The sequence below is a fragment of the Castor canadensis genome, chromosome 11 (assembly GCF_047511655.1).
Source record: "Castor canadensis chromosome 11, mCasCan1.hap1v2, whole genome shotgun sequence".
In the NCBI taxonomy this organism is placed as follows: domain Eukaryota; kingdom Metazoa; phylum Chordata; class Mammalia; order Rodentia; family Castoridae; genus Castor; species Castor canadensis.
The window spans coordinates 96,371,069-96,396,213 of NC_133396.1; the positions used below are offsets into that span (position 1 = coordinate 96,371,069).

At 43.9% G+C, this 25,145-nt stretch overlaps 1 protein-coding gene and 1 non-coding gene across 4 annotated transcripts in view; both read left to right on the top strand.

The window, feature by feature from the left end:
• Positions 1 to 24,733, top strand: part of Rxrg (retinoid X receptor gamma) — a 41,320-nt gene extending 16,587 nt beyond the window's left edge. For 2 of the 3 annotated variants that reach the window (XM_020175009.2, XM_074047607.1), the window contains exons 3-11: positions 7,671 to 7,815; positions 10,119 to 10,298; positions 15,688 to 15,848; positions 15,964 to 16,093; positions 16,426 to 16,491; positions 17,165 to 17,297; positions 18,473 to 18,564; positions 19,585 to 19,690; positions 24,442 to 24,733. In XM_020175009.2, the coding sequence (XP_020030598.1) occupies positions 7,671 to 7,815; positions 10,119 to 10,298; positions 15,688 to 15,848; positions 15,964 to 16,093; positions 16,426 to 16,491; positions 17,165 to 17,297; positions 18,473 to 18,564; positions 19,585 to 19,690; positions 24,442 to 24,589 (1,161 nt within the window). In that variant the 3' untranslated portion in view covers positions 24,590 to 24,733. The remainder of the gene's footprint in view (positions 1 to 7,670; positions 7,816 to 10,118; positions 10,299 to 15,687; positions 15,849 to 15,963; positions 16,094 to 16,425; positions 16,492 to 17,164; positions 17,298 to 18,472; positions 18,565 to 19,584; positions 19,691 to 24,441) is intronic. The other variant, XM_020175010.2, reaches the window with a different exon arrangement.
• LOC141414432 (small nucleolar RNA SNORA31) lies at positions 23,126 to 23,261 on the top strand. Its single transcript, XR_012439462.1, has one exon. It is a non-coding gene; the product is annotated as a small nucleolar RNA SNORA31 (small nucleolar RNA).
• Positions 24,734 to 25,145: the final 412 nt, after the last annotated feature.

The window sequence follows — 25,145 nt, forward strand, 5'->3', positions numbered from 1 at the left end:
GATTGACATTTAAATAGGTAGACTGAGCACAGCAGGGTGCCCACCTTAATGTGGGCGGTATCAACCAATCCACTAAAGGCCTGCAGAGAACAAAAATGCCGATCCTTTCCCAAGTAAGGAAGAACTCTCTGGCCTTATAGCCTACAACCTGGGAGGTCAATTTTTTCCTGCCTTTGGATTTAAACTGAAACATAGACTCTTCCTGGGTCTTTCAGACTACAGCATCAGCATTCCTAGGACTCTACCTTGCTAACTCACTCTGCAGATCCTGGTGCTTCTCAGCCTCCAAAACCATGTGAGACAATTCCTTATAATAATACCTGCCCCCAAATCTTGTGCAGGAGGTGCCACATGACACAGATAAGTCACAGATGTAGGAGCAGAACCAGGAGGACCTACAAACTGCTGATCTTGTGTCTCTTGGCCCCACTGGGAGTGTAAGACTGCTCAGAGGCGTGGGTACGGATAGCGGAGCAGTGTGCTTGTATTTATGCCACACCTACCCGGTGGAATTGGAAGAGCTAGAGATACCCCACCCTGCAGAACGTGTGAGGTTTGTTCCTTCCCTTTCTTTCCCATGAACAGATTCCGGAAGGGAGAGTCAAAGCCAGTAGTTGGAAACAGAAAAATACATTGCAGTTCTGGGGTGAAAATATGGTTTTGCAGCGATATTGCCATTCTTGTAAATAACTATTTGTGAAGACCTCCTATGCACAGGCGCTACTTGACATCAGCCTAAATTTCACAGATAAACAGTCTAGCAGTCAAAATGGACAAAACCCTAAGGAATAAACAAGATGGTTGCAAATAGCAGACATCATTATATCTATGGAGAAATTAACTGGGGTGAGAGAGAGCAGCAGGGCCCATGGGCAGGAAGTGAGCAGCTGCTGTCCCTCAGAGGCTGCTTTTAGCAGCCACACTGGAGTCTGATAGAGCCAAACCTGGCCAGTAAATCCATCTCCACAGCCGTGTGAGTGGCTGGGCCGCTATTCCTGGACTGACCGTATGTCTGTACAGAGGGATCGGGGTTGAAAGGTCAGCTGAACACTTTGGTCCTGGCCAACTGGGCTGTGTGCAGAGGCCGAGGCCAAGTTCGGCTTTGGTGAGCTATATTAAGCTTGCCAAGTGCTGGTGAAGCAGCCTCAGATGCTGGCTGAGCTGTGTGTTGGGCTTGGGCTCCGGAACCACAAGGCAGCAGAACTTTGCCCAATGAACCAGATGACACAGGACGAAAGGGCTTGGTGTCAGCCTCAGGGACTCAGATTCTGAGACTCTGGGCAGAGTGTCCCTATACATCCCACCTTCCCTGCCCAGGACTAAGTCTGAGGGGGACTCGTGACAGGAGCATGCACCTTCTGTGACCTGGTGAGTATGATTTGGGGGTGTGGAGAGGAGGGAGTGACCCGTGAGGAGGCAGCAGGCAGGGTCTCCACTCTGTGCTCTGTCATTCCTCTCCTTGAGCCTCTCTTTCTGCCCTTGGTGGGTTTTTTGATCTTGAAAAGTGAGGAGAACTAAACTGGCACTGTGCGCCCAGGGACCGTGTGACCTTTTGCCAACCACTTTAGCTTGTTTCTGTTTGAGTTTCATTTTCTTTATTGGGTTACAGAAACTTTGCCCTAATTACCATAAAAGGATTTTTATGACTACCAAAGGAGGTGTGGATTTGAAAAGGCACTTCTTAAGGGGTACAAGGAAGTCAGGTGGTGATAGTGTTATTGTTCCTATGTGACATGTGCTATACGTCTAGCTGATGGTTGGTTCTGGTGTTGCCGAAAGGTTCTAGGGAAGTTCACTTCAACAAGTGTTCATTGAACCAGGCCCAGTACTAGGCACCGGAGACACAAAGAATATGTGACTCAGTTTCTGCCTTGGAGCATCTAAGTGGTCTGAGAAATTTCCAGATATCAAATATAGAATTGGGAAGATATTTTTGCTCCTTTATGGTAAAGTGATAAAAGCTACAACTTTCTGACTCTGTGTGTGTGTGTGTGTGTGTGTGTATTTGTATCTGTCAGGCCCTACAAGTCTTTAGCATCTCCCCTCCTGACCCCTGTTGTCTGACCCTTGACCCTCCTGACCTCTGCTGCCTTCCCCATCTCTGCTGATTTCTGCTTCGGTATTTATTTATTATTGACAGCTGAGTTGTCATTGTCTCAAATATGTTTGCATTTCAATAGTAAATGCTTTAATAAAAATTGCCAACAGTAGAGCTGGAATAGACCTTAAAGGTCATCTAATCTGATAGTTTTCTTTTTTTAAAATTCATTTATTCATATGTGCATACATTGTTTGAGCCATTTCTCCCCCCTAATCTGATCATTTAAAAAATTAAGTCAGAAAGTCTTTTCTTTCAATGACAGCATATGTGGAAGCCCAAGATATATGTCAAGTAAAAACACATTTGATTGAACTTGGCACAAGAGACACTTCACGTCTCAACCTTCAGCCTCAACCTTTCTAATACCAGGTCTTTCTCTGCCTCTCTGACTCTGCCTCTTTCTGTCTCTTTGTCTCTCTGTCTGTCTCTGTCTCTCTGAAAATCACTGATCTCGTTCAGAGACAAGGAAACAGAATCTGTGATAAGTGAAAGGACCTGAGCTAGATCACAGGAAGGGCAGGTCCTGACCAGAACCTAGGTGGAGATCCAGATACACTACTCCTAATGACAGCGATCCTAATTACATGGGTGGGGGAGTCCTGCACCCAGAAACAGGAGTGCCTCCCTGCAGCCTGGCACTTGGTAGGACAATTTGCGCTGAAGACAGCTCAGAAATGTGGGACCCAAGGTTCAGTGGTGACTCCAGACATCCAGGAAGCATTCAGCCCTTGGCTGAGTCTGCACAGGGAATGCACTTCCATCCTGTTCTCATGGAGCAGCTGGCCTGCAAGTCAGACCGCCTGCTAAATCCTGACTCTAAAATGCCAATTTCACCAGATCTGCCTCTAATGGAAGGAGACAGCCAGGGTTGGGAGACTCTGGGATCAGGCTGCTAATAGTTTTGTGCTCCGATGGCTGTCTTCCATCTCTTCTGCCACTGCACACAAATCACAAGTCAGCCAGAGAAACAGACAGAGGAGGGAACATCAACCCACCTGTCCCAACCTTTGTCCCACCATCCAAACTCATGAAGAAAGGGTATGTTGGAGAAGGACTGCTGGCTCAGACTGGGGAGAGAGTACCGCAAAGCTAGTCTGTACTTCCAGGGTTCCAAGCCATAGAGGTAGGTAAGAAGCTGTGAGGGCAGGTGAGGACTGACAGCCCGAGAGCACAGTGACAAAGGAATGATGACCTGAGATCTAAGCACCTGGGAGTCTAGCTGTACCCATGTGAACCTGGCAAGGCACCTAACCTGGTGCTTGGGCAGGTGCAGAAGCCTTGGGTGTCTTCTCCAGTCTTTCCTGAGGCTACTGCCTCCTGTACTTCATTGAGGCAGAGTTTCAAGGGCATTATTCCTCAGTTTAAAACCCCTAGTGGCTTCTCATTGCCTCCCAAACTAAATCCACCCTCTTAGCCAGGCCACTGAGCCTCCAGGCTCTGCCACTTTCTACCTCTCAGCTTTATGCACCATCTACCCCCTAGGCACATTTGTTCCACAAACACCTGGACTTCCCTCTAGGTCTTTGCTCTCAAAACCTTTTGCCCACCATTGATCCATCCAAATCTACCCCCATCTTTTTTTTAATAACAGAATTTCCCTATTTAGCCCAGGCTGGTCTCAAATTTAAAATCTCCCTGCCTATACCAATATTAACTCAAAATGGATCAAGGATCTTAATATCAGACCACAAACTCTAAAGTTGATACAGGAAAGAGTAGGAAATACTCTGGAGTTAGTAGGTATAGGTAAGAACTTTCTCAATGGAACCCCAGCAGTGCAAAAAACTAAGAGATAGCATAGATAGATGGGACCTCATAAAGCTAAAAAGCTTCTGTTCATCAAAAGAAATGGTCTCTAAACTGAAGAGAATACCCACAGAGTGGGAGAAAATATTTGCCAGCTATACATCAGACAAAGGACTGATAACCAGAATATATAGGGAACTTAAAAAACTAAATTCTCCCCAAACTAATGAACCAATAAAGAAATGGGCACGTGAATTAAACAGAACTTTCTCAAAAGAAGAAATTCAAATGGCCAAAAAACACATGAATAAATGCTCACCATCTCTAGCAATAAAGGAAATGCAAATTAAAACCACACTAAGATTCCACCTCACCCCTGTTAGAATAGCCATCATCAGCAACACCACCAACAACAGGTGTTGGCGAGGATGCGGGGGAAAAAGGAACCCTCTTACACTGTTGGTGGGAATGTAGACTAGTACAACCACTCAGGAAAAAAATTTGGAGGCTACTTAAAAAGCTAAACATTGATCTACCATTTGATCCAGCAATACCACTCTTGGGGATATACCCAAAAGACTGTGACACAGGTTACTCCAGAGGCACCTGCACACCCATGTTTATTGTGGCACTATTCACAATAGCCAAGTTATGAAAACAGCCAAGATGCCCCACCACCAACGAATGGATTAAGAAAATGTGGTATCTATACACAATGGAATTTTATGCAGCCATGAAGAAGAACGAAATGTTATCATTCGCTGGTAAATGGATGGAATTGGAGAACACCATTCTGAGTGAGGTTAGCCTGGCCCAAAAGACCAAAAATCGTATGTTCTCCCTCATATGTGGACATTAGATCAAGGGCAAACATAACAAGGGGATTGGACTTTGATCACAAGATAAAATCGAGAGCACACAAGGGAGGGGTGAGGATAGGTAAGACACCTAAAAAATTAGCTAGCATTTGTTGCCCTTAACGCAGAGAAACTAAAGCAGATACCTTAAAAGCAACTGAGGCCAATAGGAAAAGGGGAACAGGTACTAGAGAAAAGGTTAGATCAAAAAGAATTAACCTAGAAGGTAACACCCACGCACAGGAAATCAAATGTGAGTCAACTCCCTGTACAGCTATCCTTATCTCAACCAGCAAAAACCCTTGTTCCTTCCTATTATTGCTTATACTCTCTCTACAACAAAATTAGAAATAAGGGCAAAATAGTTTCTGCTGGGTATTGGGGGGGGAGAGGGAGGGGGCAGAGTGGGTGGTAAGGGAGGGGGTGGGGACAGGAGGGAGAAATGACCCAAGCCTTGTATGCACGTATGAATAATACAAGAAAAAAAAAATAAAATAAAATCTCCCTGCTTCAGCCTTCTGAGGGCTGGGATTACATGTGTGCATCACCACTCCTGGCTTAAATCCTATTCATTTTTGAAGGCCGTTGGGTCCCAGCTCAAGTGCCACCTCTTTCAGGAAGTCTTCCTAATCTCACAGTGTGTAATCTGTCCTTCCTAAACTATTCCAGCTGACTTTAATCTCAGCGGTTATTCCTTGAGGCACTGCCTGAGTCTTCTTCCTCTCAGTGTCTCTGTAGTGTTTCTGAACAACTAGATAAACCATGTTAAGTCTTGATGTTGTCGTAGGAAGAGCAGGAAGAGTTCTTCAGGTTGTTGTAAGGATAAGAATTGGTTAGCACCTAGCAAACTTCCTGTAGATGGTAGCCATGCCATAATCACACTTCTGTGGTCCCTGCAAGCTGGAAGCAGCAGAGCCAGTCTTACTAGGGGTGGAGATGGGAGGCCAAGGACCAGCAAGTCCTCTTGAGGTGATGGTGGCCTCCTCCTTGTGCTCATGATCTTTCTTGGCTGTCTGAGCATTTGTCAGCTAGAAGGCTCTCTCATAGGCTCATCTGATCTCAAGGCTTCTGTTTTATGAGACAGACCAAGTGCTAATTTCTATTTTCTTGAGGCACCCAGAAGAAGTTGTAGCCTATAATTCATACTGACAGAATTCACACTACACCAGTGGTTCTTAACCAGGAACTAAAAGAAATGCCAGTGGCAAGATCCCTCCTCAGATCTTCCAAATCAGAATCCTGTGTCTAGGCACCGGTTTTTCTTGAAGCTTCCAGGTGTGTATGCCCCAGGGCTGAGAACCTCTGTACTACACTAAAACAGAACAAAATATTGGACACAGGTCCTAGGTTCCTTATCATAGCCTTGTATAAAAGGGGGGAGGGGAATTCTCCCACCACATGTGCTCTCATTCATTATACAAAGTAATTTTTAAAATTCCTGTGAGTTTGAGTCCAAAGCAAGGAATGGAAGGCTATGTCTTTTCTTTTTGTATCCCTTACAGCATTTAACTTTGGGCCTCAGTCCACCTTCTACGCTCAATAAATATTTGCTCAGTGAATTGAAAAGCTAGTGAATTTAGAAGGAATCTAACTCAAGTTCTATTGTAGTTTATGTTTTATTGATCATTTCTTCTGTCCACAAGTCCTTGAATAAAGAGGAAAATCCTGCCTCTGTTCAGTTTGAGAATTACAGTCGCTGCAGTTAGGCAGTACAATTCACAATTCAGATGGGCTGTAGGAAGTCCGTGGGCCCTCCCTTAGGTTTACCCATGTCTCTACCAGACTTACCCACATTACAGACTCTGCACTGCCCCCACCTGAACTTGCTTGTAAGAGTTCCTTTATAATTTTTGTTCTTTTGGCTGGGGCTTGAACTCAGGCCCTCACACTCGTTAGGCAGATTCTTTACTACTTGAGCCACACCCCCAGCCCAGTGTTCTTAGTTGTTGTGCATGTCGTTGTGGAATGAGAGACAGACTTTCTAGGTTTCACATCTCCCTTCACAGTGCTTAGGATGTTCTGTAGCCTCACAGGCGCTCAGAAATACTTCTGATTGGATGATTGTCTCATAGTTATTCAACTTGTTTTCTCTGGTGGGTATTGGCAGCAGCTTCTTGGTCCCCTCCCGAAGAGCACTGAGAGATGTGGGGTAGGCTGGGAGCAAATGTCAACTTGTGACAAGGAATGCAGCCCTGGATAAGGCAAGCTTCACTTCAGCTATCCAAGTCCACCAGTACCCCACTATGTGCAAGGCCCACGTCAAGCACTGGATTAACAAAGCAGACACAGTCTTTGAATCTACAGATTTTACACATTGATGAAACATAATCTGTTAGTTATGAACAAGTTCAAAAACGTTCTATAGCCTTCTGCTCAATTTTTGGTGCTACTGTGATGATTGGACGTTTGGGTAGCATCACTCACATCCTTCTTTTCCATTGTACCGTGAACTCCCAGGTGGGCATGTCTACTCCTCTTTGTACCTTGCCTGGCACAGTGAGCACTGGGGAACGTCTATTGATGGGTTAATGAATGGATTTGCATTTTTTGCTTGGCTCTCTCGGTGTCTGAGTCTCTTGCTTAAGGGCCATAGCTCCTCTTGGAGCACTGTTGAATTGGCAGTCAGTAGCTGATAAAAATTTTTAAATGCACAGCTGATATCGTCCTCGGTATGCAGTACAGCATGGATTTCTAGCCCAAGTAAACACAGGAATAAAAGCAGAGAGATATGTTGTGGTGGTGCAAGGTTTTGGTTTTAGCTTCTAGAAATGATTTCATTCCTCTTGTGCACTTTTTCCCCTGCCTTAAATTCATGTCACAGGCAGCTTCAAGTACTCTGTACTTGGAAATGACTTTTTGATATGGAACTCATCTTTTCTCAAGTGTGCTCTCGGTGCTGTAGGCTTTGAGGATTGGCTTTACCTTGGCTGTACTTCATTGTGTGTTTTTTTTTTTTTCCCTTGCAGCTAAATGTGGTCAACAGCGTCAGCAGTTCGGAGGACATCAAACCCTTACCAGGGCTTCCTGGGCTGGGAAACATGAACTACTCATCCACCAGCCCCGGGTCTCTGGTTAAACACATCTGTGCCATCTGTGGGGACAGATCCTCAGGTATGGGTCCCAGAGAAAGGGTTTGCTCCACTGCCTACTAACTACATTATACCCAAAGAAAAGGCAAATGCCCTTTAGGCTGGTCCAGCTGGGGATCCAGCTGGTAAATCTCTGTCATTGGTTTCATGGTCTTGATTAATCTAAAGTGTGATCTTTATCTTTGAGGATTAGGCTTATTGGAAATGTTTCAGAAGCCCCTCTGTGCAGTGGCACTATAGTGTGTAGCTGGGATAGAGAAGTCTCTGTAATTACTAAATATCTCATACTAGATTTTCCTTAACTTTGTAAAAATTATTTTTTCTAATTATAAAATGTCCCAAATAAATAATTATAAAAACAATAAATATTTGGAAGAATCATGACGATACAAAGGAAAAGTCAAATTTTACCCATAATCTCCCCAAGAAAGATATTTAATATTTTAGCACATTTCCTTCTATAACATTCTAATTTTTAACATGCTTTTATGGGCACAAATGAATGTGGTTTCCCTGGTTTTTGTTCTTTGATACTCTTTTGGTTTAGTCAAAATTATTTCTTTCTTGACTTCTTTCCCTTCCTCTCCATCCTTCCTACCCCTTACTCTTCTCCTTCACTAGTTTTGAACATATTTGAGTCTCTTGTTTGATTATTTGGAGAATGAGAAAGTCAGGCGTGGTGGTACATACTTGTAATCCCAGCACTTAAGAGGTCAAAGCAGGAGGATCATGAGTTCAAAACCAGATTGGGCAACATAGCAAGACCCAGTCTCAAAGACAGAGAGAGAAAAAGGGAGGAGAAAGGGGAGAGAGAGGAAGAAAGACAGAGAGAGAGAGAGAGAGAGAGAGAGAGAGAGAGAGAGAGAGAGAGAGAGAGAATCTTTTCTATAGCTGTCCATGATGAATGTCTGAGTAATTCCTCATCCTCTGATTATCAAAGCTACCCATTAAAAGTTGCAGGTGCCTGGGACTTACTCAGCCTCATGACTGATGTTTGCATGCTCTTGAAAAGTCATTTCCTGATCATGCATATCTGGCCATTGCCATAATTGAATGCTGGCCACAGCCTGACAAAGGATTTTCTCGGCTCTGGTTATTTTAGTTGAAGGTTTGGTAGGATCATTCATTCATAGCAAAGCCATAGAATGACTGCCATACAGTTGACAAATTGGTGTCATATTTCTCAAAGTCAAATATTTCAGAGCTGAGAGCATTAGATTCTTTGTGCCCAAGATAATATCCCATATTTATGAATTTAGAAAATTAGCACTTCAGCTAATTAGGCACAGACTGGCTTTCATCAGGAAGCTGACTCTAGCCACCATGTCACCTTAGGGCAGCTTTCTCTAAAATGTAAGCTCTGGAGTGCAAATATTCACATTTGCTAGTTCTCGGGGACTTCAAATGCATTTTAATATCAACCTAAATAAAACAGGAAAGTCATGTCAGGTCTGTGATTGAATGGCGTCCCATTTTCTTTTCAAGAATCAGACCTAAATACGTTTTGAATGATCTGCCTTATATTTTTCAAGTTCCATTTGATTATCTGAGCATAGCTGTCTGGTGTACAGTATTGAGAGCACTTCTACTTGAAAGAATTAATGTGGTTGATTCCTGACACCTGTGTGGGGACAGACACAGTGGCTTTCCTGACCCAAATTAGCTATTCCTACCTGGGGGGTAGTTGCAGGTCATAAAGACAATGAAACATGCAACTGATAATTCTAGATAAAGAAAAATATCTTCTATGTGATATCTTAAGGTTGAATATATTATGTTTTAAGATCATATAACAATTTATTTCATCAATAGGCAATAGCACTTAAATTTGTTTAAACACAGGATTCTGGTCATAGTTTATGGTAAAGGATGATAATTTTAAGTGAATTTTCTAAGACATTGGGTTTCAATTTTGGAGAAATATTAAGCAGAGGTTCTTTTCCCATTAGGTAATATATGACAAGTGAACATCTTTTTATTTATGTACACTAAGATCTCAAATTGGGGTAGGACATTTGGTTAACCAAATCTAAGAGTTGTCTTGATAAAATAAATGTAAGTCAAGTCTTAGGTCAGGAATTTTGTGATCATGCTGTCCAGAGCTGGAGATACCCAGGGAAGACACAGGAGAGGTGTATTTACTCTGTCTTAGTTTGGTTCTTGTGATCCAGCCTGCATTCTCTGCTAATTATTATTTGCAATCTGTACCAGTGCCTAGGGGATGTTCCCAGTTGTTCCCTAGGGAAGAGTCTCAAGGGGTTCTTTTGAATGACAGGTTCAAGTAAACATAAGAACAACCTATGGAGTGTCTTTTCCTTTAACCAGGAAAGCACTACGGGGTGTACAGCTGTGAAGGCTGCAAAGGGTTCTTCAAGAGGACCATAAGGAAAGACCTCATCTACACATGTCGGGATAATAAAGACTGTCTCATCGACAAGCGTCAGCGCAACCGCTGCCAGTACTGTCGCTATCAGAAGTGCCTTGTCATGGGCATGAAGAGGGAAGGTGAGGCTCCCTTTATTCCCCTCCACTCAAGGGACAGCACTTTACATCTAAGTAGCAACAGAGTCAGGCCCATAGGAAAGAGCCCTGCTGATTGTGTGGGAGGAGCAGGTCTGAGGTGAGGTTAGGGTGACTTGGGTACTATGATTTCTCAAGGAAAGATATATTTCTAGAACACAGGGGTATCTCCCTCCTCCACATTCACTTACGGTCTCCTGGAGTCCAGTGGTCCCCACTCTGGCTCCTCTCCCTTTTTCTTCCAATAGCTAGGCATCAAATCTCAGAAGCTAAGGTTTTAGTGTCCTGTGCTGTGCTCTACCAAGGTAATGTCAGACTGGTCTTCTCACCTCTAATTCCCAGTCTCCCTCTATGGAAAACTGCCTCTTTGATTCTCTGGCTGGGCTTTATCACCTTGGTCTGCCATAAATCCTTTGCTGTTGTTTTGCTTCATGGTCTTTGGGGGTTATTGGCAATTCCAGGCCCAGCCTTCTCATTCCCAGACACCATCCTTGTGCATTTAAAGGCTTACATCTTTAAATTTATAGTGATGGTTAGTGGGCTGATGTAGTGTCCGAGAAAAACAAATCTGAAAGTGGTTGTTGTTTCTTTAAAAGGATCGAAAAGTCATTCCCTTAAGTAACACGAATAAATTGAAGCAGGCAGTTATTTAACTAGAAGACTTGAACAGGTACCTGGTGTAAATAGTGAATCTCAATGGATTGTAGAGGAAGGAAGTCCTGCCCCTGAAAAGAGGACGGAGGGGTTGAGTCAGCCCTGGGGCTCCTCACTTGAGGAAATTCTTTCTGGGAGGAGGGGGATTACAGGGGAAGGAACCAATGAAGGAAAAGGTCATTGAGCCCCTCCTAAGAGGGAATGCCACCACCAAAGGAACATGGTAAGAGAGGGGTGGCCCAAACAAACAAAATAAAAGCAAGAAGGATGTAGAAGGATAGCCAAATGGAAGAGTTGACAGATGTGGAAAATGCCCAGAGAGGCAAAGTGTTCTCCCAGGTCCCACAGGTAGGTGATGGATGATGAGACCCGAGGTCTCCCACTCCTGGTCTGTGCTTATCCTGACTCTCTTTCCTGCCACGATGTGAAGGAGTTGAGGACAGCCCTACCTCTGACATCTCACAGGAATCTCCACCGCAGCAGATCCAAATCTGAGCCTCCAACATGTTCATCGAAGTCTTTTCCATCTTGGGAAAGAGCTGCTCCATTTTTCAGTTGCTTCAACCAAAACCCCATGACTTCCCTCCCTCCTTCTTTTGCCTACCACATGCGGTGGGCGAGGCTATCCTGTCTCTCCCTCAGCTGATGCCTGGAGTCTTTCCCTGTCTCACTGCTTTCACTACCACCACTGTAATCTAAGCCACCTGCATCTTTTGTAGTAATCGAAACAGAGTGCTAAGTGGGCTCCCTGCTTCCACCTTTGTCTTTCTGTGATGTCTTTTTAGCAGAGCAGTCAGGGAGAGACTTTGAACAAGTAGGTCAGGTCAAGCCAGTCCTCTACAGGAGTCCTCCAATGTGTTTCCATCACACTATAAGGAAAAAAAAAAAAAAAGGCAAAATCCTTGTTAAAACTTCAAGGCTGTGTGTGGTCTGGATGCCCCTTCATTTCTCTGCTTCAGCCTTTTTGGTCTCTTTGCTCATCCTTGAATTTGTCAGGAATGCTCCCCTCAGGCCCTTTGCACCTGCTATTCTGGCTGCCCACAACTCTTTCTTGTTAGATATCTTCATGGCCTATCTTGAAACCAGAGTTTTAGGGTGAAAGGTTAAAAGGTGATTCTTTTAAAAATATCTATTTTTTTAAAAAAGGCTGAAAGGTGATCCAGGAGTTCCAATACATCAGTTAAAGAGATGAGCAATGGCAGAGAAAGATTTAATCGAACGTGGCAACATCAAGACAGACAAAAGGATTTGGTGATCTCAAGATTGTCTTCGGAGTACTGACATAAACTTTTGGTTTAAGCAGAGGAGGAGTTGGGGGCAGGGGCAAGAGGTATGCATAGTGAGGTGGTCCTGGTTAAAGATGTGATCTGGTTGATCATTATTCCAGGATGCTCCCATGACATCCAGTCATAAAAAACAAAAAGCATTGTTGTCTGAAGGGCAGTTTCGGCTTTTGTCACAGATGTTTATCCATTGATCCAGTCCTTCCTAGAGTCCCAAGATGGCTTGGGGGGTGGAGGGCGGAGACTTAGAAAAAAGTGTTAAATCGAGAGAGAGGGACAAAATGTAATTAATTAGGCCAGTGCCAGTGCCTCCTTCCAGCTTTGTCTCCTTTTACCTTCTCGTAAAGCCTTGCCTGCCCCTGCTGTCTACAATGGCATCAATCACCCCGACACTCCTGGGTCTGTCCCACGGCATTTACCTCTAGCACATGTTTCATCTGTCTCCATGAATGCAGGACCTCTGTCTGCTTTGTTTTCCTCACTGCTGTTTCAGCAGTGACTAGTGCTTTGTAGCCATGCAGTAAAATGTTGAATGAATGGTTTAAATCAAAAGCTGAAATCAGAAGTTTTAGAAATGTAGGAGTTCTAGCCCAGTGTGGTGGTGCATGCTTATAATCCCAGTACTTGGGAGATAGAGGCAGTAGGATTACAAGTTCAAGGCCACTCTGAGCTACATAGCAAACTCTGACTCCAAAAAGGGGGAGAGGGGATGTAGGAGTGAGTCCTAAAAATGACTCCTTCATTCACTGAAGGTTAATTGAATGCCTACTTTGTGCTTATGTCATACTCACCATAGCAAGGGGGTGGATGATCTTACAGACTGGAATATCTGCTATGAACTGTCTGCTGGTGGACACTGCTTTTGCCATCAGGATAGAATTGATACTCCTTGTAGTTTCCCTCACCATGATTGGCAAATCAGGAAATGATCACAAGTATGTCCTCCCTCAGCAAGAGTATAATGGGATTATTTTTTTCCTCACAGAACAGATAAGTTTCAGAATGACTTATAAAAAAAATAACATCTTTAATTAAGCACAAGATACTGAATGAAATAAAGATGAACGGCCTCATTTGAAGAAAGTGTCATTTCTACTTCTTCGAGTAGCCTAATCCAGTTCTCAAAACTCCAGCTGAATCACCCACTCAATTAGGGTCAGAGTGACAGTAGGTTGAATGGTAGGAAGTGTGCTTCTTTTATCTAAAAAAAGTAATGAAAGCAGAGAGATATGAAATATAAGAGACTGGGCATCTAAACTTCACATTGTTTTGATACTTCCACAGGAAATTGGACCCAGTTTTTGCTCCTACATGTTTGAAAAGACTATGGAGAAGCAGTAGCTAGGAAAAGCTGAGTGGTGAAAATAGGAGGGGAAGGAGTTCTCAGAGGAGTTTCTACAAGAGTCATGTCCAAAAACAAGCCAAGGAGCACATCAGTCTGCATTTCACTCAACAAGGGGCTACATTCAAAGGTCACTGGACAGATTTTCTCTCACCACCCCCATTTCTGACCTCGATTTACATAACTGAGGACTCAGTTTGGACACTTTCGTGAGGACAAAAATAATAAAATTCCAGAAAACATAACTGATAGAGAATGGAATTTAGAAAGAGGTGGAATTGAGCAGCCTGATATCAGAGCCCTTTTAGGATCCACAAGGTTTAAGCTGGAATGGACAGCTGCTCTTCTCGAATGTCACACGTCCATTTCCTGAAACAAGAAACAGAGATTCAGAAAGACTAGGGATCTGCCCAAGTGTGCACAGCAGACAAACTGCAGAACTGGTACAGGATGGGCGATTCTGACTTCCAAGCCAACTCGGGAGTTCTGGAGAAGCTATGGCCGTGACTTCTGGTCATACACGTGCAGCTCCAAGTCTAGAGAATGGATTATCTTTGAGGCTGTTTGTAGGCAGCATTAGCATCTTTCTGAGCCCTGGTGGTCTTTATTAAATCAACTAACCCAGCACCCTGGAGGCAGTACAGAAGGTTTAGAGATGGACTAGGGAAGCACCCAGCCTGGGTCTACATGCTGTCTCCATCACTTCCCAGCTCTTGGCCTCACATAGGTTAGCAGCTTCTCTGTGGTTTGTAGTAACCCAGAAGGTTATTGTAAGGATCAAATTAAATACATTATCTCTATAAAGTATCGAGGATAACTTCTAACACAGAAAGAGCATGAATAGCTTTTTTTTTCACTTCCTTGATTTCCTACTTTTCCCCTTTCTTCCTTTTCTCTGTCCTTTCTACCCTCCATCCATTTCTCCCAGTACAGAATACCATTGTTTGGGGGCTCTTGGGGGTGGTAGTTGTGTTTTCAGTCCTACTCTTCTCTGCGTGACCTTGAGAGATGAATATCACTCCCATGACAAACTCGAAGTCCAGCATCCCAGCTGCTGTCTGTTCTGCTGCCTCTGTGGCTCTTTTCCCCCTCAGAGAGTGGGAGGTGCTCCTGTAAGTGGACAGTGGATAGGAAAGGAGAGAAGCAGACAGCAGAGTTGTTAGTGAAGCAGCTGTCACTAAGTTTCAGGTTAGTCATCTGCTTACAGTAGAATTAGCTTGACTCTTGGGATGTAAAAACTGTGTTCTAATGTTGAATTCTACTTATTGCTGCTGGGAATAAGTTGGAAACCACAGCCTTCTAGATGATAGAAATGAACCTAACAAAAACCTTTTCCCGCTGAAGAATTCAGCATTGGGGAGCAGGGTCGGCCTTGCATTCTATTGCACAGACTCAAGGGTTTTTTGAGAGCTGGAGTGAACCTCGAGGAAAACCTCAAATTTGGGGGAGGCTGATGTCATTCCAGCCTACATCTTTACCTATGTGCCCTCCCTTAAAATCAGCTGCTGATTCTGAACTGTCATCCAGGTGACATCCCTCCACCCCTTCACTTACTAAATCCTCACAGTCGGCTCCCTGAAGATTTTCCCTGACAAGTCAGATCAGGTGATGTTGTGTTGGAGCTGGGGCACAAGGGGCAGACCTAATGGGATGTGAACGCCAAGAATGATGCATCAGATCTGACAGAGGGAGCTTTTACAGCAGCGTGCCCGTCCTTAACTATTGCATGCTCACAGCTTATCAAGAGGCAGCAGGTAGAGGAAGAATGCAGGGATAGCAGGAGGTGGTAGCTCCTTCAAAGAGAGGGTAGAATCAGTTTAATAAAGCTTAAAAGTGCAAACCTAGCATGGTTCCCATGATGCAATAGAAAAAAAAAAAAACATGGACTAAAAAGCACCTAGTTCTGTGTATAACAAAGGCAAAAGCAAGTAACTTTGCTTTCTTTGTTTCATCTGTCACCATTACAGTAGCCCTGGTTCAGTACCAATGATCATCCTTGTTTGACTCATGGGGAAACTGAAGCTTAGGTAGATCACTAACTTTCCCACACTTGTCTGGCATTATGGTAACCTCTACATATCCTGCTGCATGTCAGCTGTGCAAGAGGAAAGGCAGAGGAGCCGGGAGAGAGCCGAGAGCGAAGCAGAATGTGCCAGTAGTAGCCATGAAGACATGCCCGTGGAGAGGATTCTGGAAGCTGAACTTGCTGTGGAACCAAAAACAGAATCTTATGGGGACATGAACATGGAGAACTCGGTATGTGGTCTTAGATCTCCATCCGCCTTCCTTTTCTTGGGTGGGACTGGAGATGAGGAAGAGACCCATTTGAGTCTCAGGTTGAGTCCCACACAGCACTTTGTTTCTCTTGTAGACAAACGACCCTGTTACCAACATATGCCATGCTGCTGATAAGCAACTTTTCACCCTTGTGGAATGGGCCAAGCGCATTCCCCACTTCTCCGACCTCACCTTGGAGGACCAGGTCATTTTGCTGCGGGCAGGTAAAAACATATCAGAGTTCCTTCCTTCTTGGAACAATTCTCTGGGCTGCCATCTTGAAATTATCCTTGAGATCCTAAAATAAATAATCTGATGGAGTAACAACCCATCCAAACCATATAGCATGTTGGCAATGAGATCACCCTCTCCAGCATGTTCTTTTTAAATATTATTTGTAGACTCTTAAATTTGGATGATCCTCCCAAAAAACTTTCATTCTCCAATGAAACACTGGTAATGGAAGAGTGGGACTATGTTCCCATGCAAATATTGATTGCCATGGTTTTATTATTTGCATTCAATTTTCTAACACTCTTAAATCATTTTTATTGAGGATCATTTGAAGCAGTGCCTAATTATTGTAAGGAAATTGGCAAATGGAGATTTTCCCACTTCACAGGTAAGATATGAAAGCCAGGCTTATACTAGATGGATTTCAAGGTCTCTTCTACTTTAAGATTTTCTGTGCTACATTTTCTCTTACCTCCCATTTCTGGGACTTTGGGTAGTCTGTTGACATCTCCTATATGGCCTCTTTTCATAGAAGCATCAGGGAAATTTCACTAAGACTGGCTGGGCATTGGGAACCAGTCCACTCATTCATGCCTATTAGATAATGAGTCAACTGAGTGTTGACTGAAAGCTACATACTGTGCTAGGTGTTACCAGATAATGCCAAAGAAATAAAACTAGGTTGTCAAGGTCCTAGGAACAGAGACTTCAAGGTACACTCACTTTATTCACCATGGCTGCTAACATAGTGACTATTAGATGGTAAAGGTTCAATCCATATTTGTCGACTGATTGAAAAAAAAAAGAGTCCTTTTCCTCAAGCTGTCATTCTGGGCTGCATTGGACAGATGGTGGGGGGATGTGCAGAGACATAGTAAGGAGACCTCTGTCTTATCCTTTGCTTCTTCACTAATTAGCAGTATTACCTTGAGCTAGGTCTTAAGCTCCCTAGATTTCCAGTTCTGCTTTTATTCTGTGTATAATAGTATATACATTGGATGATTATCAATGTAGCATGAATGAGGTGGGTTTTCTCTCAAGCTTCCTCCTTATACTCGCAGGGTGGAATGAATTGCTGATCGCCTCCTTCTCCCATCGCTCAGTTTCCGTGCAGGATGGAATTCTGCTGGCCACAGGTCTCCATGTCCACCGGAGCAGTGCTCATAGTGCTGGTGTTGGCTCCATTTTTGACAGGTGTCTCCCTTTTGATTTCAGTATTTATGTGTGTGTATGCATATATACATGTGAATATACATGTGATCATATGTGTACCTGTACCTGTAAGTAGTACTGGGCTGTAGGATAGGCAGCCAATACAGGTGCACATGACTATGTAGAGACCATTAAGCACATGTAAACATTAAGCCTGAAGAATGAGAGAAGAACTAAAAGAAAGATTGAGATTACAATAAAATGGAGCCAGTCAGAAGCCGGCATCATTGGTGGGAAGATGGAAGAACTTATTATCCCTATGTGTTTCCAAAGGCGAGGCTGAATTATTAACATCAGTTACTAAACTGGAGGTGGGGAAGGTGAATTGCTTACCTAAGGTACCAGGGATGGGAAAAGGGCCCAGGATGTGTCTTTAGGAGGTTAGGCAAGAGGGCTGAGTTCTATACTGGATTCTGTAGAAATCCTAGGGGGGGTTAGAGCAAGAGTAAACCCATGTTGGTCAGAGTGTATTACCCTGACAGAGATTCGGTGTGTTAAATGGTGCTGAAGGAAAATGAGTAGATTAGTGATTTGGGAGTGAGAGGATGGAGAGCTGGTAAAGAGGAAGATAAAGTTGAAAATAGTCTTGTCCAATGCCAAGGCTCCAGGGCCCTTTCCACTCTCTCATAAATGGCCTTTTTAGGTAATGACTATGTCCACCTAAAATGTGCCTACTTCTTCCCTTCCCTTTCCCACAACATATTCAACATGGCCATCGATATGACCCATCCTCCTTCATGATGCATGGAGATTTCTGCCATTTCTTGAATGCTGCCCTCTAGGGATTCTTCTAGACCCGCACTGCCCTAGCCTTGCTGTGCCCATTGCATTTCTCATTTCCAAGTCTTCCTCGATGCCCTTTTGTCCCCTGCTTGTAGTTTATTACTTCTTCTTTGGTGTGCCCTTGAACTTTTCCCATGGCAGCTATTTCATTGGGTTTTGCATTGCTGCTTGTTATTTCTATGCCTGTTTCTTCAAGTAAACTGTAAACTTCTTAAGATGAGGAACTACATCTTATTCATGTCTGTATCCCTCACCTGAAGCATCATCTGGAAAAAGGGGTGGGTCCATAACAAATATTGATAGAATTCATTTTGTTGGGTCATGACTTAGTACTCAAGGTTTTCTCATTATCTGCCCTTATTTCCTGTTAACAGAGTTCTAACTGAGCTGGTTTCCAAAATGAAAGACATGCAGATGGATAAATCAGAGCTGGGGTGCCTGCGAGCCATCGTACTGTTTAACCCAGGTGATTTCTGTTTCAGACTGCATGGGATTTAGCACTTCTCCAAGGTTATCCTGCAAGATTCTGACTTTTGTTGGCCCTTTAGCTCAGCTGAGACAGAGAAGGCAGGTCCAAGAACATAGGCAAACACAGTCAACCCTTTATGGCTTCTACCCAGAGCTGTCCTAAAAAGAGTCTTGACTGAGCATTGAGTGTACATGTCTGGGGGAAGCTGGGGAAGATGAGAAATGACAGTTACCCACTGTAGTAGTGAAGAAGGTGATAAAAGTGGTTAGATGTTGGGCATATTTTTAGGTAAAAGTACTAGGAGCTGTGGATTGGATGTAGGGTGTGAAAGAAAGATAGAAGTTAAATATAACTCAGGGTTGTCTGGTTTTGCTGAACAATTGGAAAAATGGAGTTTTCATTTACTGAGATGGAGAAAACTCCAGGGGAAGCAAGTTCTGACAGTGGATGGGTGAGTCAAGATTTTGTCTTTGGACAAAACTCAGAAATGGACTGTAGATATCCAAGGGTATGAATTTCAAGGAGGAAGAAGTGGTCACCTTCAACAAATGTTGCTGTGGGTCCAGAAAGATGAGCCTTCAGAATTAAGTAATTTATGTGCATGACTTATCTCCTGAACTAGGTGGTTAGATCCATGATGCAGGGCATGGGTGGATTTAGTTTTTGTAGCCCTCTCATCACTCAGTTTGTGTTCAGCACTCAGGAGGCACTGGGTAAATGTGTGGAGATGAGATTTCTAGAATGGACTGCATAAAATGAAACTTTCCTCCTTGGAGTCAGTGGAGGGTACTTTGACTATTAACAATGGCAAACCTTTTTCCCAAGAGTTGATTGGGAAATTAAGCACATAAGGAACATTCCCACAGACACAAATGACCAGCTTTGCTTGTTTCACAATTGTCTCCATTCAGTTCTCTCCTTACTCAAAGGGACTTAGCTAGTGTGATGGAGACATTCTCTGGGGGTAGTTGTCCCATTGAGGTGTTAACCAGAGACTAAATCCACTGTCTTTTCCAGATGCCAAGGGTCTGTCCAACCCCTCAGAGGTGGAGACTCTGCGGGAGAAGGTTTATGCCACACTTGAGGCCTACACCAAGCAGAAGTATCCCGAACAACCCGGCAGGTGAGAGAGCACTGAGAGCCTGGCAACTACTCCTATTGCCCATTATTGAGCACTGGTATGCAGCAGGCACTATCTGGATATTTCCAAATGTTGCTTAAATTTCATAACAAGTGGAAAATATTAGCATCATGAAGCCAGAGGTGTCTATCTCACTCATTGTACAATACTCACCCATAAGTGCTTAAAGCAGTGACTGACAAATAGTACAGTAATCCTTCTTACCTGCGGACTCACTTTTGTCTGTTTCAGTTACCAGTGGTCAACTTTGCTCTGAAAACATTAAGTAGAAAATTCTGGAATGTTTTAAGTAACTTTTATTGCAATAATCATTACAATTATTTTATTTTCTTATCGTTGTTAATCTCTGTGCCTAATTTATAAATTACACTTTAGCGTAAGTTTAATACCTATATGCATACATAACTATGCAAAATATAATCAGGGTTTGGTTTCAGGCATGCACAGGGGTCGTGGAATGCATTGCCACAGGTAAGGGGGGCTACAGAATGTGAACACAGGGCAAAGTGGCCAGATGATGGATTGATGTAGGAGCCTGATTTCCTTTTGAACAATCCACAGAGGCTCAGAAAGGTGACATTATTTGCTTAAGACCATAAAGCTGTCCACTGTGGAGGTGAGATGTGAATGTAGGTCTGATTTCCAAGATCCATGTGAAGTGACTTCGTGGTCTGCCCGGTAGGATCCCCCATGCAGTAGAAAGGACAGACTTTGGGAGACAAGGGATGTGGATGCTGTCCCCCACGGGTCCATCTGAATGACCCCTCTAGCAGTATAGCTACTCCCAAGTCATTAAAAAAAACTCTTCTCAAAAGTTTCCTCCAAAGTACACTAAAAAGAAGTTTTCCCTCTCTGTGAACTCTAGCTAAAATGAGCCATTGTGATCCTCAAGTCTCATAGAAAGCCGGAAGGGAAACTGAAAAGACTGCTTAAGACACATTAGTTTTGTCTTTAGGATTAATTTACAGGCTCCATCCCCCACCAACCCCTGCACTAGTGACTTTTATTTCTCTGTGAAGTCTAAGCTTCATTCAGTGTCTATCCTGATCATAAACCAACATCTAGCAAATGTCCAAAAGAGCTAGTCTGTGTGTTTTGTTGGAGACGGTAAGGAAATCCGAGTGTGCGCAATGAATCCTTCCATGCAATGAATAAGCAAATTAAGCTATAATAACAGACCCATCAATAGTCAGTAACTTAACACAATGGACGTTTTCTTTCTCACTCACTAGTCAGGGAGGACAGTCAATTCAGGGAGGCAACTGTCTTCTATGCCATCATTCAGGGATCCAGGCTCCTTCCTTCTTGTGGCTCTATCATGACTCAGAATCACATTGTGGTTTGCAACTGGGTAATGGATGGGAGGAAAGGTGGACGAAAGGGCAGAGCTGGGAGGCTGTGTAGACAGATCCTGAGAGGCCCTTCACCCTCTCACTCACTTCCACTGGCTAACGCTTAGTCACATGACCCAGCTAGCTGCAGAGGAGGCTGGAATTGTATTCACTGTGTGTCAAAGAAAAAGAAGTCAATGGATTTCAGTGAATCTCTCTTTCACCTGCCATTGAAGAGATTGAAAGAGCCTTGCCCACAGAGTCAGGACCTGGCTGCCAGCATTGGCTTGGCCTCTGCCAGGTACAAGCCCTGGGCAAGCCACATTAACTGAAGGCCCTGGGTTGGGTGCTTTCTATGGACTCTTCCAACTCTAAAACAACATTAGATTGTTTTCAATGAACACACTGTGGGCAGGGCACACTTGTCCTTTTTCTAGAATTGGCTCTTGGTCCTGCTATTAATCTTTAAAAAACAAGAACAAAAGAAACTGCGGAGTTTGGGGGTGTGGCTCAGTGTCAGCACTTGCCTAGCAAATTTGATCCCCAGCACCAAAAACAGACCAAACTGAAAAAAAAAAACAAACCCCAAACCAAAAGACACCAGACTCCTTTTTTTCATAATTATAAGAACAAAGCTTGCTTTGGTAGGAAATGAGAAAAATGTTTTTTTAACTAAATCAGGTAAAATTTGGTTATAAAATTTTGGTATATTATGCTCCAGTGTCCTTGTGTATATATGCATATAAACATAGAGATATATATTTACATATATTAAATTATATAATTTAATGTATAATTTTCCTCTTTTAGCCATCCTAGGAATCTTATTGGATTTATGAAAATACAAAATTATCATTTTCAATAGCTTTATAATATTTCACAATGTGAGTATATTTTTATGTGGTTGGCATCTTTATTGTTTCTAAATATCACTTCAAAAACTTTGGAATTTGACTCTTTTTCTGGAAGAGTGCTGGCAGGGGCCTGGGCTACCTCCAGACTCTGGGGAGAGATGCCAGCTCTTATTGCTGGAAGCTCAGGGAAGTGGCAGAGGCTGTGTCTCCTACCTGCCTTCTGGGTTTGTCCAGCACTGCTTGGACAGAGGGTGATCACTCTGACCAAGAGTTTATGGGAGACTCAGCAGATATATCAGGGGATCACTTGGCTCATCCAGGCAGGTAAGTGTGTGGAAGGCTGGTCACCTGTCGCTTGCAGAAACTGAGTAAAGGGGATCCTGGCACTGCCAGGGCAAGCACTTTCTCAGTGGTGGAGTGCTGCCACTCTGTGGCTACTGTGTAGGAGTGCATCTCTTAGCGCCCAAGTTCTTTCAGAGAGTCATGAAGCAGAAATCAAACTTAGCAGGTGCAGAACTCACACACATTCTCTTACACACACCACAAGCACCAAGTCCCTTTTCTGCCAACATTTGAGTGAGGAACAAGGTGCAGCACCATGACTATGCCTATTAATGGATGCATGCTTTTCCTTTAGTACTGATCTTAGTTCCTAAATCCAGGACACATGGCAAAGAGCATAGTATTATGGCATACTTAGCATTTTACCTGTTGGAACACTTTGACACTTTTGTAGTAAAAGACCATTTCAGAGTTAATCTCAGTCTAACTTTGAACTTATAGAGAAGCCTTGTGGAATTCCCTAAACTCTATCGGCGAGCAAGGTCAGGAACTCAGCCTCCTTCTTGTCTAGCTGACCCTTCTTGCGGGTGATATGGTTCAGATGCCTTTGGTGCTCTGTCATCCAGAGCTTTGAAGTTTTGTGTTGGCATTGACGTAGACCTTTACATTTTCCATGTAGAAAAAAAAGTACTTTTTCTACTTTTTTTAGATGACACCACTTTTTCTTATATTACTATATTTTTAAATATCATATGACATGAATGTTTAAATGAACCCATTTTCAGGGAACACTGAAATGCCTATTTGAAGCCTTTTCATAAAATAACGGAGCACACTTAGCAAAGATCTAACTCAAATCAGAACTCTCTGGCTTGGGCTGTAATAAATACTGTGGGTTTGGTCCTTGTGCTTTTTACTGGAAGTTGTGAGTGGAGCAACTTAATTTCTAGTGGCATTAATGACATTAGAAATGAGCCTCAACAATTTGCCATGTTCTTTTCGTTTGCACTGGGATGCAAAAGAAAGTAATCCCTGTGCTTTCTGTCTGTCTATGTGGCAGCCCAGATTGAATTTGGTAGTACATCAATAGGGGAAAAAATGAGCTTCACTGGGAAGGAAGGATTTTGAGAGATTCAGAGGGCCACACAGGCAAAGTGAAAAATGTCGCAGAGCAAGAGGCCTAAGAGGGTGTCCACATGTGAGACAAATTCCACCCCCCCACTGGTCTCTTCCTTTTGTGGCCCTCACAAATGAATGCTGTCAATTGTAGAAAAGTGTGTGTGAGGGCATGTATGTGTATTTGCAACAGTGCAAAGATGTGCACACACATATGTGAAGCTATTTGTACGTGCAAGGGTGTGTGCACGCACGTGTGAGTACACATGCATGTGAGTGTGCACATGCGTATGTGTGTCGGGGGGAGTGTTCTGAAAGCACCTACCTACGTCAGGGTATGTGAGTTCGGAAGAGTTGTGAGTGTGAGTGTGAGGGGAGTGTGAGCGCATGCACACGTGTGAGGCATGTGAGCGTGTATGAGGATGTGTGTTAAGTGTGCACACGTGTATGTGGACTCTCTCCCCAAGCAGACTACGGGCTCCTCAGCAGCACACACTGCTCTTTTCTCTGTCCCCTCTTTATAGGTTAAAGGGAAGTGTAGATGATGAAATTGGTGATAAAAATTGGCAATAACTGGTAAAAATCTGAAAACAAAAATTTGTTAACAGAAGCAAACTGAGGTCACATAGCCTAAACTGAGTGTACCACGAGAGAAAGTGCAGTCTCCTGAGAGCAGATTTCATTTCCCAGAACCCTGGTAATGCCTGGCAAACAGCCCATGTTCACCTAGGGAGTAGCTACTGTGAATCCTGTGCACTCCACGTTTCATGCCCTGTTCCAAGTGCTTCAGCTAATCTCAGGAGTCCTTGGGCGCAAAGGGAACATGAGGCTCACTAGCAGGAAAAGGTTGACAATATGGACAATACCAGCCAACTAGTTCTTCCCCTCCACCGCCATGAGGCTGAGGGTGACTCTGGGACATGCTGCAGAGTTCCCAAGAGGTACAGGATCACGCACGCTTCTCCTTTAAGCCTCCCTGGCCCTCTAGCTTGTTTCTGAGGCCCAGTAGGATGAGAGGTCCTCCAACTCCCCCCGTCTGCCCTTTCAGGTCTTCTTCACATGTTGATGGAAAAGGCCAAACAACCATCTCCTTTAGCGGGTGCCTCTGTGTGCCACTCCCTGGTCACCCATGCCCTTGGCTCCCCTGCAGGTTTGCCAAGCTGCTGCTGCGTCTCCCAGCTCTGCGCTCCATCGGCCTGAAATGCCTGGAGCACCTCTTCTTCTTCAAGCTCATTGGGGACACCCCCATCGACACCTTCCTCATGGAGATGCTGGAGACCCCACTGCAGATCACCTGAGCTCCACCAGTCACAGCCTCCCCACCCAGGATGACCCCTGGGCATGTGTGTGTGTAGCCCCAGCCTGCACACTTCCCCTCACCCTGCCCTCTTCCTCTTCCCAAAATGTGATGCTTATAATAAAGAAACCCTTTCCACACACAAGACTTTTATAGGTGGAGTTTTGTATAGATGTGAAAGGTAACCCTTTGCTAGCTGAGGTCTTTCTGGAAGTCCTTGGGAAAAGTAACCAAGCCTCTGTACATATAATTGGTTTAAATTATTTTTTCACTTGCCATGAAAAGCAAACAAACAAAAAATAAAAGAATAAATGTGATATTGGCACTGCTTGGAGCTTGGGGTGTGTTATTGTGCTGTAGGAAGTTCTGTCCAGTGTAGGAGGGGTACAAGAGTGGAGGTAGGGCGGTGATAGGGCTGGGCTCCTGAGACAGTACACCCCCCAGCTGCAGCCTGAGTCTTTGCTGGGCTCCAGGCACATCCAGTTTCGCCTCAAAGTGTCCCCTGGGCAGACGGAGAAGGGACTGCCTTTCAAAGGCAGTTGGGCTTCTTTTCATTT